This window comes from Chroicocephalus ridibundus, chromosome 9 (genome assembly GCF_963924245.1).
Source record: "Chroicocephalus ridibundus chromosome 9, bChrRid1.1, whole genome shotgun sequence".
NCBI lineage: Eukaryota > Metazoa > Chordata > Aves > Charadriiformes > Laridae > Chroicocephalus > Chroicocephalus ridibundus.
The window spans coordinates 12,167,923-12,185,041 of record NC_086292.1 but is presented as its reverse complement, the minus strand read 5'-3'; the positions used below and the strand labels follow the sequence as shown (position 1 = coordinate 12,185,041).

The window sequence follows — 17,119 nt, the reverse complement described above, 5'->3', positions numbered from 1 at the left end:
TTTGTTTTCCCCCTCCTTAACATAGTGAGTGTATGTACGAACTGTGCTTTTCAGTATATGCTGCTACAGTCCTTCCAGAGAGCTAACAGTAGAGCTAAAGTGTGTTTTTATAGAATAAAACCAAAAGAATTGAGACACTTAATGCTTCTGTTAGCATTCTTGTTCTTAGATTGCCAGCATGATTCAGTATCGCTCAGGTGCAGGATGGGCCTCTCTTCTTCCCGTCAAAACACCTGTCTCTCTGGCGCACGTTAAAGTGCATGAAGGTTACCTAAAACAAAGGTGTATTTCTTTTTTTCCTGGTTAGCTGTGGCCTTAGTGTTTGAATTTATATCTGCACAAATTCTTTTAGCAGTATATATAAATGTCTTTGAACACGGTTTAAATACACAGTTGCTCTCATTTTTGCTTGAATCTGGTATTTCCCTGGAGTCTCTGTTTTGAGTGCTTTCTCCCTTATGTGTCCCTTTTCTGATCATGGCTTAATTACATTCTAAGTGCCTTCTGTGTTACTGTCTCCACCACCTCAATTAGTTCATCTCCAACTGTGTGACTTTTTCATAAGGAGGCATAAAGCATTTCCAGCAATACAGCAAGACGTGAGCTTTGCTTAGCTGCCTATGGCAAACTTTCCTTCAGGGCACGGAAGAGTTTACAGGGCTACTGTAGGCTAATCTGTTAGTGCCCTTTTGGTTTGATTTCTTTGGGTTAGAGTACTCTCAGCTGCTGTGGAGGCTCATAACTTTGAGTCTTCCCAAGCATCATTGATCCAGCAGCTTTGAAGAACCAAGAACTATGGTGAGCTCACAGGCTTTCAGTTGCCCACCACTGCAGAATACAAGGTATGTTCACTTTGAAGAAGGCCCCCAGTGTGCATCTTCTATTCCACATATAAAATGTCTCAAAGGCAGATGCTGGAAAACTTCAGAAGCAATTTTTATGGGGAATACTAATACTGTGTGTAGCTCCTCCTCTGTTTTTCAGTCTGTTAAGAACCAAACAAATGATTTCATTTTCTAATTTCTTTTTTCAGGAAAGTTGTTAACAACTTCTAGCTATCTCATGTTAGGTATTCAGCCTCCCAGTCATTTTTATATACATTAGCAAGACAAATATATCCATTTATTTGATGATGAAGGGGATTTGGTTTTAGTTGTGGATAGTCAACATTACCTGAGATTTATATTAGAAAGAGCAGGTGGCTGCCTGCTAATTTTCAAAGGCGAGCAATCCCATTTTAATGCTGACCAGTCAGTGACTTGTTACTTCCCAGTTACCAATTATATGGCTGTGTCTGTGTGAAAGATAAAAATGCTGTGTGGTTAAATCCCAGGCTGGAGTTTTTAAAGTGAGTGACTAGAATAGGTGTTAAAATGGGTATTATATACCTAAATAAGCCACTTTCTATTTTAAAACAATCAGAACTCACATTACGAAAGGGCAACGAAATCAAAGAGGTTTAGAGCTGCAAAAAACGAAGCCGGGTGCTCCTACCCACATAAAAATACTGGGCTTATTTCTTTGTCTAGTGGCTGTGTTCCCAAAGTTTGGATGAATTTTGATGGTGGATCATGGGGACTCACAGCACTTGTTTAAACTTCATGAAAATGTACAGAGGTCTTGTGATTTGGTGTGCTTTGGAATTCTTCTCATACTTAGTTCCCTTTGGTGCAGCACAGGAATGATGGTGGTAGTTCCCTCTTTTAGAGCTCTACATCAAATCTTGAGATGGAAAACTTTGTAGATACCATACTACATGCTTAGGAACTTTAATAACTTTTTATAATCTTTCCTTGGTAATCATGATGTGCATTTTAGGGTAAAATATGTTTTAAGAACTGTATATTTAATTTAAATAATAATGATGCTGTGTGATATTGATGCTACAGTGTGTTTTCCGGGCATGCACACCTAGAATGACTGCACTGCTTTCAGCTGAGTTGCTCTGATGCATCTTGATGGTATAAAACCAAAAATTGCCCTGTTTTGTAGTTGCTGAAACAGGAAGTAATAGTCTTTATAATTTATATAGTTACTTATAGAAGTATAATGTAGAAGAAAATAATACCTGGAAATGTTTGAAAATCTAATTAAGGTCTTGGAAGGAAATTAGTTGAAAAATAGTTATTGTGACAGTATGTATCAAAAAAAAAAAAGATATGCAAAACCAATTATTTCCATTAAATTGTTTTAATATTATTTAAACTGCAGTAGAGCTGAGCTTTGAGTTTAAGCTGCTGTTCTTGAAATCCCTTTGGTAAACCAAACACTTGAAGAAAGAAGGGAGCAGAAGCGGTCAGAATTTTTTGAAGGCAGTTTAATCTCCTGTTTCTTGATCAGTTGGAACATTTGGTGACAAACCCCTCGAGTTTTTTGGGGGAAGAGGGGTTATTTGACTGACAAGCTGTATCCCCAGTCGGCTAATCAAATGGAATGGATGTGCCAAGTTGTCTTTTGTATGTTCTTATTGATGTCAGATTGGCAGCTGGATGTAATTGGATGTGAATGGAAGTACTGAAGAGCTTGTACACATGCGCGTGCTTTCTCGTTTCCTCATTCCAAGAGTAATCTGAAGGGTATATTTGTTGGTCTGAATGTTATTTGGCAGTTCAAGCTAAATTAAAAAATACAGTGCTTCCATAGTAGATGTTAATTTATAAGATCATGTAAGGTGTGTCCACAACATGTAAATTTTTGAAAGATCTGTAAAAAAGAAAAAAACCGTGCAAATATGTGCACGTATAATCTGAAATAGGGCAAAATGAAACTGTTTAGTCATCCTAAGCTCTAACAGGGGATAACTTGCAGTCTGAGGTCATATTTTAAAATTTTTTTTTAGTGGAAAAGATGATTACACACTTAAAAGTGGTTAGTGAATTATCAGTCTGTGGGTTGGATTTTCAAAATCATGGAAACAAAGTTGCATTTCCAATTTTATTGTTGAGGCATAACCCAGTGTCTCTTGAAAACCTCACCTAAGAGATGTTTTTAAAATGCTTCATGGCACTCTGTGTTCCACAATATCAGTCTTGCCATCAGTCTTTGCTCTGTAGAAGGACTCTGATACTCTTCATTAAGACCCCTGGGCAACCTGGTCTAATTTGGCCCTCCTTTGAGCAGAGGGATGTGCTATTGACTGCCAAAACTCCTTCTGATTTCAGTTATTTTAAGATCGTAAAAGTTCTCTATTTATATACTTCTATATCTATGCTTATGTATATCAAATATTTCATGCACATATGTGTGTATATATATGTATACATAAAAAAGCCAAAAGAAAGAAGTATAAAATCAGGTATAGTATTCTGCAGATGTTAGATGTCCCAACAAGAAAACAATGGATGAAAATTTCAAATTTTGGCTCCAGTAGACAGTCTTTTTAGCTGTGTATGCTTGGGAGAGGTATCAGATACACTTTCAGGATTGACAACATTCGTGGTGGTGTTGATCCCCAAGGTTGGCTGGCAGTATGTGTGTGTCTGCTTGCCGTGACAGCAGACTTGGTGACACTGGAAGCTTGCAGACTGGGATTTGTCAAGTTTTTACCTGAGTAACCAGAAAGGGTCAAGCATTTATGTCTCCATAGTAATATGTAATGCTTGTTCTGGTTCATTATGCTTCCCAACTTATCAAAAATCACAGCAAATAGTTCAGCGTTCAAAGCCAGGAGCGTCTGTCAAGATTTACAAAGATATTCACTCTTGCTGCTGCTGTGTTTTGTCTCTCACTAGCAGCTTTTTCTCTTTTGATTTCTGTTAGCCATTTTCTGCTCTGGATTTCGAGCAGATTCAAAACATGAGGAAAAGAATACATATGCTAATCCTGTCTGAGGTTTGTTTGTTTGGAGGGGGGCAATGGCTTGTGTTGAATCTCCTCTCCCTCTTCACCTTGTTCCATCCTGGCCCAGTCATGTGCTTGGAGGCGGTGGAACATGGAACAGGCAGCACCCTCCTTCTCTGCACACTATTTGCCCAAATGTCCCAGTTGCTTGTTAGCTTTCCTAACCCTTCTGCTTGCAGAGGTTCGAGAGGAAAGTAAAGCCTTGTCGACCTCAAAACTCATTTCTGCAACTTACTATGATGACAAATTGCAAAAGGTAAAATACAAAGTAGATCTGCTATTCACATTAGAAAGCCCCTGAGATCAAAATACAAACAGTCAAACAGAATGTCTCGTGCTGTGCCATGAAGACGACCGTACCCTGGCTCTGAGGGGCAGCCGAGGGGGAGTTACTGGCTGCCGGGTCCTGCTGCTGGGCTTCCAACTGAGAGCGAGCCTCTTGCTGGGAGCAGCTGGGGGGACCTCACACCCCAGGAGAGGCTGTTGCTCCTGTTTCCCTTGCTTCTGTGGTGGCAACACAGTGATGGCAGCAACTGGTCTTGGTGCTCTTGCACACAGGGCACTGTTCTCCTCTTCGTTCTGTGACCACACAAGGTGATGCTGGGGCTGCCTCACACATCGCCCCTTACTTGAAGGGCTTTTGCCTCTAGGTGCTTAGACCTCTCTGTAACACCTGCTCTATTGCAAATACTTTTTCCTAGTTTTCAGTATTTTTAACAATTTGTCAGCTGGAATGTGAACAAGTGCAGCTTGGGCAATGCAGTCTTGCAGAAGCCGTTCTCTCACTTGCACTGTTTTGTATGGGGAAGAAGACATTCCCTGAGCGGTCACTGAAACTGGCACAGGCTGATACCAACTGCCTTCCTCCGCTCCAACCTGCCTCCCTTTGCTCCCTGCCCTCCATTCATCTCACTTCAAAGGAAAATGGGTAGTAGTATCCTTGATACTCTCTTAAGCAATTTCACAATTATATTAGAGCTTCCTAGTTTTTGGTGAAAGTTAAGGTGAGGTGCTGAGTTACTCTGTGATCATTCTTTTTGAGCAGCGTCTGTGGTCTGAGTGCTTCAGGTCTGTTGAATGTCCCATCAGTAAAGGAGAACATTTCTGGTAAATCTCTGTTGATAGAAGCTTTCTAAAATTATTTCCATCATCATGAAGATAAGCGCTTGCCAGATGCTTACTCTGAGACGGTCACACTGAAGCCTAAGTCCTGCCTTCTTTACCCAGACCACTGGCTTCATAGAATTCACTGCTGCATATACAGCACTGTAAATTAAATCAGATTTTAGAATTCTGGATTTTTAAATGTGTTGCCTTCTAACACTAAGTCAGTGAAATTTATAAAGATACCTGCTTTGCATATCTTTTATTTAAAAAAGGCTTTGATGCTCATGTCAATGCTTTGACTGGAATTTTAAGAAAGAAACAGTGTCATTATTTTTAAAAACAAAAGGTATATTTTAAAAATATTTTATAAACCAGAATCAAAAGAATTTGTGGAAATTAATTTCATATTTCTGTTTTAAGTTCTACTAGAAAGTGATACTGTCATGAAACCTCTAAGATTGATGTTTGAATGAAAGTCATTCTGCTTTAAATGTAACTACATTCAGAAATTCTATCAACTCAGAAAATTCTGAGTTGAATTCAAGTTTGTAGGGAGATAGCAACAAACTGGGGGTAATTTCACTTTGAAGAATGTTAGTATACAGTTTACAGTCTTCTTTAATAGTTCTGACAATCTTTCTTCTCTTAAGTGCCATACAGACTTTAAAATAAGGAAACTCTTCTTTGAGGAAGAGTATTTATTCATATGAAACATTTTCAAAGAGAAAAGTTAGTTAATCTGCTGTAGATGATTTGATTCATAGTTCTCCTGTCCTTCACGAGGGTTTCATCTTGCTTTTTGAAAAAAAATTATCCATTATCTATTGCTTCCCTGAAACACATACACAAATGCCAAAACTTGTAAGGGACCTTTAAAACTCTTGAAAGAAAGTTGCAGTGCTTTTCTTAACGCTTAGAATAAGGTTTTTTGAAACAGAAAATCTTTTTTCTTGAAAAGTATTCATTTCCTAATAGATTTTTGCATATGGAGAATGAAATTGTAATTGAATGTATTTGAAGTCAAGCTTTTCCAAACTCCATTTCAACTGTAGTGTTAGAAGAACTTCATTTATCCTCACAAATGATATTGAGGTTCTTTCTCATTTGTGATAATTAGATTTTTTTTTTCCTCTTGTATTTAGTAGGGTAGAGTTACTGTGGTCATTATTTGAGATTAAGTAGGTTTCCTTTATCAGAAATTTAGGTTAAATGCTAACTCCTGGCATTTGCTATGGTTTTATAACTCTAAAATTCATTAAAAGAGAGATATTTATGAGTCCCTGCAATAGAAATTTCTCTTTAACGGAATCTGTGAATGAAAGTACTTTACCTCATAAAGCCACACTTTGGGAATAGGAAATGCTATAGCCAGCACCACTTAAAATGTATTTGAACTTGAAGGATTAAATTCCTAGTCAATCAGATAATGACCATGTTTCTTCCTAAATTAAACTGAGACCCACGGCATCCACACTGTACTACAGGAGCCTTCTGTCCGGCATCCTGCTAGTTACTCTTGAAAAACAAAATCTGCAACATTAAAAATTTCCAGTGATCTACAAAAAGACTATTCCACTTTTGGGGAGAGAGAGAGTTTGCCTATGTCCTCATAGGATTGGGATGATTTCCATGCAGAATTTGAGAAGTACATTTTTGTATTCATGTTGATTTTAATAGTAATAAAAATAGAAATTAATATCTGAGAACTCCAGGAGCATTTTTAAAAATAGGTTTAGTCTGCTCCTGCCCTCTTTCTTTAAAATTGAAGAATTAATCTGAAAAAGAGACTAGAAAGATACTTGCCATGAGGCACTGGTTAGAACCTCACCCCCGCTTTCTCTGGGGAAGGACCTGAGGAACAAAGAGTTTCTTACTTTCTCATAAATTTCACAAGCCAAAGAGTTTCCTGAAAGTGCAGCCTCCTTTCCTAATCCCTGAGCTGCCTAATCTGCAAATTTCGTGAAACTCCTTAGTGTTATAGCAGACCCTGATTCTTCTTTTAGTCCTCCTTTATTTGTTATTACTGTTATTTTTAACTTCCTAGCATCTCTGGTTTTTGTTGGAGATTACTGTAAGAAAATAAACTCCATAGATAAGAGAATGCAAGGAGAAGTTGAAATACAGTAAAAGAAACCATACAATATGATGCATTTGATATACAAGTACAGAAATTCAAATGGTATCTTTAATGTTCAGTTTATTTACGTGTAATAGGTATATCCATTTTTTTATTAGAATAAATGTAGCTGAGAATGTGTTTTGGGCTGTGATAATAGTATAATTGGTGATAAACATGAGATTTCTAAAGCCAATTAATAGTCAGTGTAATGTGCTTTTGCAAATTAATTGATTTTTGGCTTCTTCCTCAATGATTTTCATATGAATGGTTACTGAAATTTAATGTCTTTGAATTATATCATCCTAGGAAAGATGTGGCACATTGGAACAACATGGAAACAAGTAAGATCTTAGACTAAATGAAATGTAAACACACAAAGACATTCATAAAGTTATCTAGCAGGTTGTGTTACATGAATGACTTTATGAAGTAGCTTAAGATCTCTGTGCATTTAATTCTCAAGTCCAGTGTACAGCCAGTAAACAATGGTCCTCAGGTGAGAAATGAGAAATTTTAAGGGCCGTTGAACACACTGAATTTAGCAGAGTGCTCAATCGCCCTCAAAATTTCTCATTTAGGAGGGTGCATATGTATTGCTTCCAAAAATGAATGTGAACTTCACTTTCCCCATTTGACTTACATTTCTTCCTCCCTTCTTCCCTCCCTCCCCTTCTCTCCTAGTCTCTTATGCCATAAGTAGCTGCTCTGACTTTTATCTCATTTTGAAACACATACGATACACTTGCTGGTTAACCCACTGACATAAATTCAGAGTGTGAAACAACATACATAAATCCTTAGTGTAACACTAGAAAATCCCAAACTCTACACCAACCTCAAAACTGCATGACTGGGGTGGTTTTTCCCCTGCATTCCCATTATCGCTCCTTGAGACACCAGCTTGGTAACTAACGTAAATGTGACGCCATTCAAGTTAATGTATATTATTTGCCTTTCTGGGATTCCTTCCATTATTGTTCAGGATTTTTGCATCAAATCTGCTCCCTCGACTCTGATGTTCCAAGTATTCTCAAATAGACTCCGGTGAGAAACAGAAAGGAGACTGGCCCAAAATAAGTACCGTGGATGTAAACTTCCAAGACACTGAAATTTTCTCCTTGCTTTTGAGCTACTTAGGCTCCTTTAGACTTTAACATCTGCAGAGACAGAGCAATTTGTACGTTTTCATCTGGAGAATTGATTTTGTGTGTGTTTGGGTAGGGAGCATCCTCAGAGTAAGAGCCACCTCATACCAAGGATCAAGGATAAAATAAATTTGTGAACCCATGATATTTAAAGAGACTTTTAAAATATGTAAGTCAGAATTGCTTAATCATATGATAGGTTTCATAAAATGTATGTAATAGCAACTTGCCAAACTCTTCCGGTTTATAAATAATTTATATTTTTCTGTAAGCTCTTTCTCTAGTTGAACAGATCAGTCGATTAAGTAATTGAAGTAAGCGTTATTTGTCATTCTGTTATTAACATAAAATAACATTTTTCCATAAGGGAATAGGAAAATTGGAAGGGAAGGTTCTCTGTGCTCATCTCTGTTTATGCGCTAGTTTTGTGATTCTCTTTTATTTACTTTGTTTGGACAGTCTTCTCTTTATTTTAAATAAATAAATATTTATTTACCCTCCCAGTTAGTTGTTTGAAATCAGCAAAATTCTTGGCAAATGACAACAGTGTGGAAATTCCACAAGTCCTGCAAGTCCACTAAGACTGCAGAAATACTAAGTTGAAGAGCGGGACCTCTATGGTCTTTCACTTGGGTAATTTATTTCTTTTGCTTGTACTGGAAAAAAAGAAAGAGTTGCAGAAAGAGTAGCTGGCACACAGTACTCCTGCCCATGCAAAGGACAATGAAATAGTCCTGAAGATGTACTGATAAATATTTTATATATGCATGAAAAGCCTAACTGTAAGTTGTTAACTGTACTGGTGACTAAATTGATGCTGCAGTAAATAAATACTTGGTGAGCGTATCTGGAGTTTTCAGTAGCTCTCTGTTGGTGACCAAAGTTGGAGCAGTGCTGGAGCTGGCTGCCTGTTCAGCTGCCGAATTCTCATATCAACGCGAGTACCTTAAATAGCAAAGGCACCACTGGCCAGTGGCATCAAGCTTCTCTTTAACTGCTCATCTCTGAAGAGTTTTTTTCAGGAAAATTAAGATGCTTAAAGGATAAAATACTTGTGTTTTTAACAGTTGTGTTACAGTAGGCACCACAAGGCTCCAGAGGTGAAAATCCTATCATGATCTTCTATATACATTCATAACTGCAACCTTTTTTCTCTGTCTATAGTTCATGCTAAAACTTGAATTTCATATTAATGTTCCCTCATTTCTCTTGTGACTGTATCTTTTTGGTAAGGCTAAATCTATCATAAATACACACTTGAACTTTATCTCCTTGTGGAAATACATAATATTTTAGTAACAAGGTTAAATAGGCCGACTAAAAGCGGCCACTTTTGGCATTCTAAGTGCTTTTCAGAAAATGCATCCCATGGGAGTTAAAATACTACAAAGGCTTGTGTACTTAAGAAATAGACCCATTAAGCCAATATACTGGGTTAGACTTCAGTTGAATATGAGTTACAGTATAAAAAAGTCACTTTCTTTTGCTCCGCCAAAAAAAAAAATAGCTCAAATATTGAGTATGTTAGCTGCTACATTTTGAATTAACTTATAGACTGAAGGGTAAATTCTGTGCTTCTTAAATATGTGTAATCTAATTAACATTTGTGAGATTTACTGGGATGAATTTTCCCCTTGGCATATGTCATTGCAAACACGGAGAACGTGGGCTGCAGGTTGCTAGGGGCAGACATCTGCCCGGAGTGGACGTCTGTGTAGAGGAGGGCCTGCATCCTTGCTCCCCGAGGACCTGGCATCAACTGACATGGTTCATGAAGTTATGAGAAGATTTCTAATTACGGGGAAGTTCCTCAGCTGGTGAAAATAAGTAGAAATCTGCTTCGAAAGGGGAGGATGTTCAGAAGATGCTTCTTGAGATCAAAAGGTGTAATTTAGCTGATAGAGACATACTCAAAGAACGCTGTGTTGCTGTAGTACTTTGCAGAAATCTAAGTTAAAAAATAGAAATAATACTGCTTTCTGAGAGAATTAAAAAAAAATAAAAAAATTGTGGGGCAGTTTCATTGGAGGTTATTTCTGCAGTGTGGGCCTCAGTCAAAATTGAGACCAGTATTAAGGCTAATAATTAATCCTGTTGGCTCTCTTATTTCATAGGAAATAATTAAGTGTGTTTTTTAGTATAAATTTTTCCCGATGTACATCAATAAAATATTCAAATACTTTGGAAGTACCTTCTCATTAGCGCTTATGAGAAGCACTAAAGACCTGCTAGTGTCTTTAAATACAACTGTCCAAATGTATATGCCTAATTTACTTTCCTTGAATTTTATGTGGCTTTAGCAGCTAAATCTTAATTTTTTTTGATAATATAGTTCTTTAAATGGCAGTATACATTTATTCCTCTTTTTTATGTCATCTACTAAAGCATGTGTTAACCATCATAAATTTTTGATGGACTTGTACAATCAGGACTGTACCCCTGCCCGTGAGAAGCTCCCTCGTTGCTAGCTGTGAGCCAGCAAGATTTGGCATTCACCTTTCCTTCAGAGCACAGGTGCAGTACGTGGAGTGAAGCTCCTGTCTATGTTTTATAGTAGCTCAGCTCAGTTATGCAGAACTTTAAATCAAATGTTTCACAAGAAAGCATTGGTTCACCTCTTTGTTACTGAAAAATGTTTGGTGAAATAGTGGCATCCGCAACCTCCATTTAAATGAACAATGTAGTCCTTTCAGGCTGGCGTAGAATCAGCCTGTTTATAGGAGTAAGTCTGTATTTCATTGACACTAGGCTCTGGGTTAGTAATCTGGGACTGTTGCTGGCTTTTGATTTCTTGGTTTATGTACAAGTCCTTTTTGAATTTGGTAAAGAAAAAAATTGGAACCATATTTTGTATAAAGGTGATCTTATTAATTTAATGCGGTTGAAAAGAAAGTAAAAGTTAGGAGTGTAAAGCAGCTGTAATGGTTCAGTGTCCACTTTCAATATTTGCGCTCTTTGTGTCATACAAAGATTTGGTCCCGGCTGTCTAATTGAACCAAAAGGAGCTAGCTTGTTCTTGTGGATAGAATGCATAATTAAAACAATACTTAAAGTAGGGCATTGTCTGAGCAGCCCTGTACTTAGGTATATCCAGTAACTTTCTTTAAGATTGTCTCGATGTCTCCCATGCCCCCATGAGCTTTGAAAATCTCCGAAAAATGTGACTTCTCTGAAGACTGAATGTTTTGTGTTTGCCACCTTAGCCATATGGGAAGGAAAGTTTTTCCCAGAGGGTGTTATAGGTTTCAAAGTCTCTTGTAAGCGTCTGTGTAGGATTGAAAACCAGTAGTGTCCAGCCTCAGCTTCCATTCGTGTCCACAATTACTGCCTTGAATTACTTTTCCTCCTTCCTTCTACCAATGAGCCAAGTACTAGTTTTAAACAGGCCCTAGAGAGCATGAAGAACACTTCATTGAAAAGGCAGATAAAGTTCAAATGGCAAATATTCCCTCTACTGCAGAAACTACACAGCTGCTTCCCAGCATCTTGGCTATTTTCTCCTTGCCATCTCCACCAAACCTCTTAGTATGCCTCAAGACATTTGAGAGGCTTGGAGAACAGAGCTAGTGAAGGTGGCATATGTAGCAGCTTCTCAAGTGCAGGGTTGAGACCAAGTCCTCTTCCTGTGAGCAAGGAGGTGAGCAAGAGATGGGAGCAATGACGGAGCGCTCTGGAGGGCCCCCACATTGGTCTTGCTGCTCTGAAAGGAGCAGGAGCAATGATGGCCGGCGCTGCTGGGATGGGTCAGCTGATACAGTAACAACATCAGGGAAACAGAACGACCTTCCAGGACTCTGGCATAGGAAAGTGAGGCCATGGCCACTTCTTTCACTTTGCTGCCCATCTTCTTCCCCTGCCCCTCTAGAAAAGCAGCTGCCATTCCCTGAGCTGAAAGCCAGCCCATGCGGGCTGTCGCTACAACTGAGACCTTCAGGAATGTTTTGATGGCAAAGGAAAGATATAAAGAGATAGATGACTTAAAAATTGAGCCACCGCAGCATAATGTAGCTTAGCATTTGGTTTGTAGATTTTAGTCGATACCTTCGAGAAAATACCAGGGCTTTTTGTTATTTTCGAGAGTGTGCTTAAAATAAAAACCATTCCTCTTGCTGGCTGGTAAGTGGATTAGTTTGGCAAATTAAAGCTTTAGTTAGGATGACAGTAGAAGAGAGTATTTGTCCTCAGTCTCCATCAATGACTCTTGTCTCTAATGTTTCTTTTCTAGAAATTGAAAGACTGCTGTATGCGTGTTTGATATTGTATTTAGTCTCTCAAGATGGCATCCCAGGTCTGATGTTCAATTAGGGAGTGCAGTTCTGTAATCTTTATTTAATTAGAACTCCTTGTCTTACTCCCTGGGAGTTACATTTGTAATTGAATTCTCACAAGTGAGAATATGCAGAGGCTACCTCAAAGGGAAGTTGTAATTTGCTGATGTGTGTTACTTACCTGTAGTTCTTCGAGAATGTTTCCTCTGCATATTCACATTATGGGTCCTGTCCACCTTCTGTTTGTCCTTGGATATCTACTGCCCTACAGTTGCGGTGTTTAGTAAGAATAACTGAATTATTGAGCACTGTACAACTCTTTAAAATCTCTGATCACTTGGTGTCATGAGATGGCACTTGTACAGTCCTAGCAGTCACTGCTCTTCTAGGAAGTTCCCATAGGTCACCAGCACTGGAGAACCAAAACCCACTGGTGTGAATATGCAAGGACAGCACTCTCAAAGAGCAAGCCGATGGTAAGTACTCTTTCTTTGTCTTCTGTGATTAATCAAATATTTCAAATTTTATTTTGTAAATTCCCTATTTTCAAATTTGCTACACTTTCCTTATGATAAAAACATATTGAGATTAATTTTAGAGCTGTTGCCTTTCTGGCAAAAACCAAGTAAGTATCTGTATTTGAAAGAACTCTCTTCAGTTGTAAATTGATGTACCACTATCAGTCTGTGGGTGTGTACACATATTTGAGCTGTAATATATTTCTATCAGACAAAAAGGCACAATTACAGTGCAGTATTATATATTTTACAGAGTTGCACTCTTTTAGTTGTATTATTCTTATAGTAGATTAGATAGCAGAGTGAGTCACTGACCAAAAAAAGTCTTCTGGTAGTATTAACAATGTTAATTATCAAAATTAATTCTCCAAAAGAAAATCAAAGGTATGTTGCTTTTCACTCCTAAATTTTTTTCTGAACTTTTGTTTTTTACAGACATGGAATTCTGTGAGACTCCCCGTATTCTGTGCTCTGGCTATCAAACAGATTTACACGGTGTAGCTGAGCACAGTTACCCACTAGAGGTGGGCTCAGATGTGGATACTGAAACAGAAGGTGGTGCGTCCCCAGATCATGCCCTGAGGATGTGGATGAGGGGGATGAAATCGGAACACAGCTCCTGTTTGTCAAGCCGGGCAAACTCAGCATTGTCCCTCACTGACACTGACCATGAAAGGAAGTCTGATGGGGAGAATGGTAATAAAGAAACGCATCTAATGTACTGAATAGAAGTAGTAATTTATTTGAAACTTTCTTCTCCTACTTCACTTTTATTTTCCTTTTTTCTTTTTTCTTTCCGGTTTGTTTTCTTGCTTTTTCCCCCTTCCTTCTTAGGTCTCCATATTATACGAAAGCTGTGAAAGGGTTGTTTGGTATGTGCATTGTATTTATAGTGTAGATGGAAAACTAAGACAAAAAAGGAAACAATGTTTTTGTTAAAACATCATTCTTCTAGAGACCAGTTACTTTCCTGCATTCTCCATTTTTGTGCCATAGGACATTTATCATTTGAGTTTAGCAGCCTATGAATTAGGTTCTAAAATAAATCTATATATGTACATCTATCTCACACTTTGTGTGGAATTGATCCTGCACATGCTGGCTTCTGGGCGTAGCTTTAAGACTCTACAGCCAGGTGATTTCAGAAAGACAACCTGGCTTTTTGGTTTTCTTTGGTGTTTTGGTTGGGGTGTTTTAATATTTGTTCTCTTTTAGTATCTTTTTGCTCATTTGCTTTTCTTATGGTTTATTGTGTCACAGAAGGCAAAAATGTGTATTTAATTAAGTAACATAGGGGTAATTAATAATTTTTATGTCTGCATCAAAATTGATGAAAATCTGCTGAAAATGTTTCCTTAAAGAGTATAGTAAGTAAACAAATTCATCATGCTTAAGATCAGCAAGCTTAGCTCATGTTTTAATTTGTGTTTAATAGCTACGTGTTATGGCAGGTCTAACTGTAGTTGAATATGTGTTTTTTACTGGATAGGAGATAGGGGAACTAGTGAAAGTGGCAGACACGTTTCAGTGTTGACAGTGATACATTTTAGTAGATCCACAATCATAAGATGAAAAAGAGTTCAGTCGTGAATGTCATTTCTATAGTTATGTGTTTTAAATCTATCAAATGTGAAGCTGGTAATTTAATTATAAATTAATCTGCACGTTTTTCAATACCAATGGTATGTCCAATATAGGTTGAAAGATATTAGATTATCTGCATGAGTTTAAAAAAGAAAAGTGTTAGTGCACAGCTCTCTTTTTATTCAATACTCCTTTGAGGACTAAGCATTCTACGCTATCCCATTGTATCGTGTTGCTAGAACCAGTTAATTTTCAGATGCCACCCCATTCGCCTGGTGATCAATGGATGCCTACCTTCTTGCTTCCTGCTTCTGCCACGTTCCATGTGGGATCCAGTCTCTGTAAAGTGCTGTTGCATAGGGGTGTTTTCTTTGGGGTTGGGGTTTTTTTTGTGTCTTTTACAAAGACATTTGGTTTTAGATTGTGGCTGAAGGAACTGAGTCTGATCTGCCTGGAATTGGTTGGCCCTTAACTATGAAAATGGTTTAAAGGGAATGCTGCCTGAGGAAGGAATGTGCATACTTGTACCATTCAGACTAAGAAATAGACGTGGTCATTTATGCTTTAAGGTGCTGGGAAGCTGATGCATTCAAAGCAGATTAAGCATATAACTGAGTTAGGTATTTCAGTCTGGAATGCAGTAGTGCAGCTGGGTATTCATGATGTTTTGTGGCAATACAGGTTGCACTGAATAAGTCATCTTGCTGTAGACAAAAATTATTATAGGTAGTAAAAGAAATGCTTTTATCATCTTCATCGTCCTACATTGCAGGAACCATGGATTAAGCGTTGTTAAGATAGGGACACATAATCATTGTGCTTTACCAACAAAGAATGGAGTGGTTTCTTCTAAATGTTTGTCTGAGAGAATGATTTTAATCAATTTAAACTCATTTCCTGCATGGTCTACAATAGAACAGAGTAGTCCTTTTGCATGTGACTTAATATTTGGTTCTTTGTAAGCTTTATAAAAATTTTTTAATCAGGGATTCGTGTTTTAGGTACTTGAATACCCATTTTAACCAAATAATTGGAAGAGGAAAGTGAGGACAAAATTAAGTTGAAGAGGGAGAAACTGAGAGCACAAGCTCATTTGAACTCTTTAGTTGTCTCCAGGCAGGGTCGACAGAGCAGGTGTCAATGCTTCCTGTGGCATTGTAATTACAGTCTTGAAAGTTAGCGTGGATAAATTTGAAGAGAATGATGGTTCAAGCTATATTCATTTATATTATCTAGTACTTCACAGGTAAGTTCATAGTCAAGATTCCTGATCCAGAGAGCAGTATGTTTTCCTTCTGGGTTGTCACTCAGTAACAAAGCACTCTTTGAATGCATAAGTTCATAAATCTCCACTTAAGTGAAGTAATAAAAGGCACATCTTTCTGTTTCTATGCAGTCATTTGTGCCAGAGGCTTTATCAGAGAGCCACAAGTGTTGCATTTATCCTTTTCAGTTCCTGCCATCAAAGTAGACTTTCATTGTGCCAGCCAGTAACTTCTGTGCTGTGAAAATGGGTGAGCACATAAGATCAGTTGCTGGAAGCTCATGAAATGCTAGTTTCCATGATACTGTCTAATTGCTGTAAAAATAGGTATTCAGAAATTCTGGCTTTCGAAGGATTGACCAAATGGCAAGTGAACGCAGCTATTTGTAACTGGAATAAACTTAATGAGGAAGATACAGTTGTTGCATTGTTTGAGAAAACTAATTGCTATTATTGTCTGTATTTTGAAAAGGTCAATTGGTTTTTGTTGTTGGGTTTATTATTTTTTTTTCTCCTCTGTGAGCACAATTCCGCTAAAAATGCAGAACAGCTTTTTTGTGGTGACAATAGGACAATGACGTGTGTAGACTCTGGTAGACCTGCTTTTAGGACTTTTTTTGCTTTACGTTGATCTGAAGCAAGTATATTTCTGCAAATGTTATTCTGTTTAAGATATTCCTTGAATTTCTCGTATTCCCTCAAAGCTGTAGGAGGAGGTTCCCTGACAAAGAATATGTTCTTCATTATATATTCTGAGTAGCTGAATTTGAGAATTTATTTGAGGATTATTTTCCTTCATAGATGCACCAACTCTGATAATCACTGTTTAAACATACTCCGGTTGTTTTGGCAGCATTGAACAGATCGCGTGAAACACCAACACTGCTATTTAAATTAGTGTTGTCAATGTTAATGACAACTAATAATAGCCTATTAGTGCACAAACTGCCTTCAGCTTTGCCTGAGGCTAAGCAAAATATATATTAACTGCAAGTAATGAATGACCAATTTCTTGGGGATCGTTGCTTATCTTTGCTGTGGTATAAATAGCTCTATTTAAACATGAACAGTGTTTCTCTACAATATGTGAATGTAAATTTCAGACATAAAAACTACAGAATAACAATATCAAAAATAGTTACTTTATTCCATTGAAGATGACTCAATTCACTGAAACAGTGGTATCTGTCATTGCAGCACATCAGAACATTAAGTTCAGTGGTTTAGTCTGCCAGATTACTGAGCTGGCAAATTTATTTATTTATTTATTTTTC

At 37.6% G+C, this 17,119-nt stretch overlaps 1 protein-coding gene across 9 annotated transcripts in view; it reads left to right on the top strand.

Moving 5' to 3' along the window:
* TENM1 (teneurin transmembrane protein 1) overlaps window positions 1-17,119 on the top strand; it is a 900,761-nt gene that overhangs the window by 666,330 nt on the left and 217,312 nt on the right. For 8 of the 9 annotated variants that reach the window (XM_063345747.1, XM_063345753.1, XM_063345754.1 and 5 more), the window contains one exon: window positions 13,433-13,693. The exons of the other annotated variant lie outside the window; for it this stretch is intronic. In XM_063345747.1, the coding sequence (XP_063201817.1) occupies window positions 13,433-13,693 (261 nt within the window). The remainder of the gene's footprint in view (window positions 1-13,432; window positions 13,694-17,119) is intronic. 9 annotated transcript variants of the gene reach the window in all.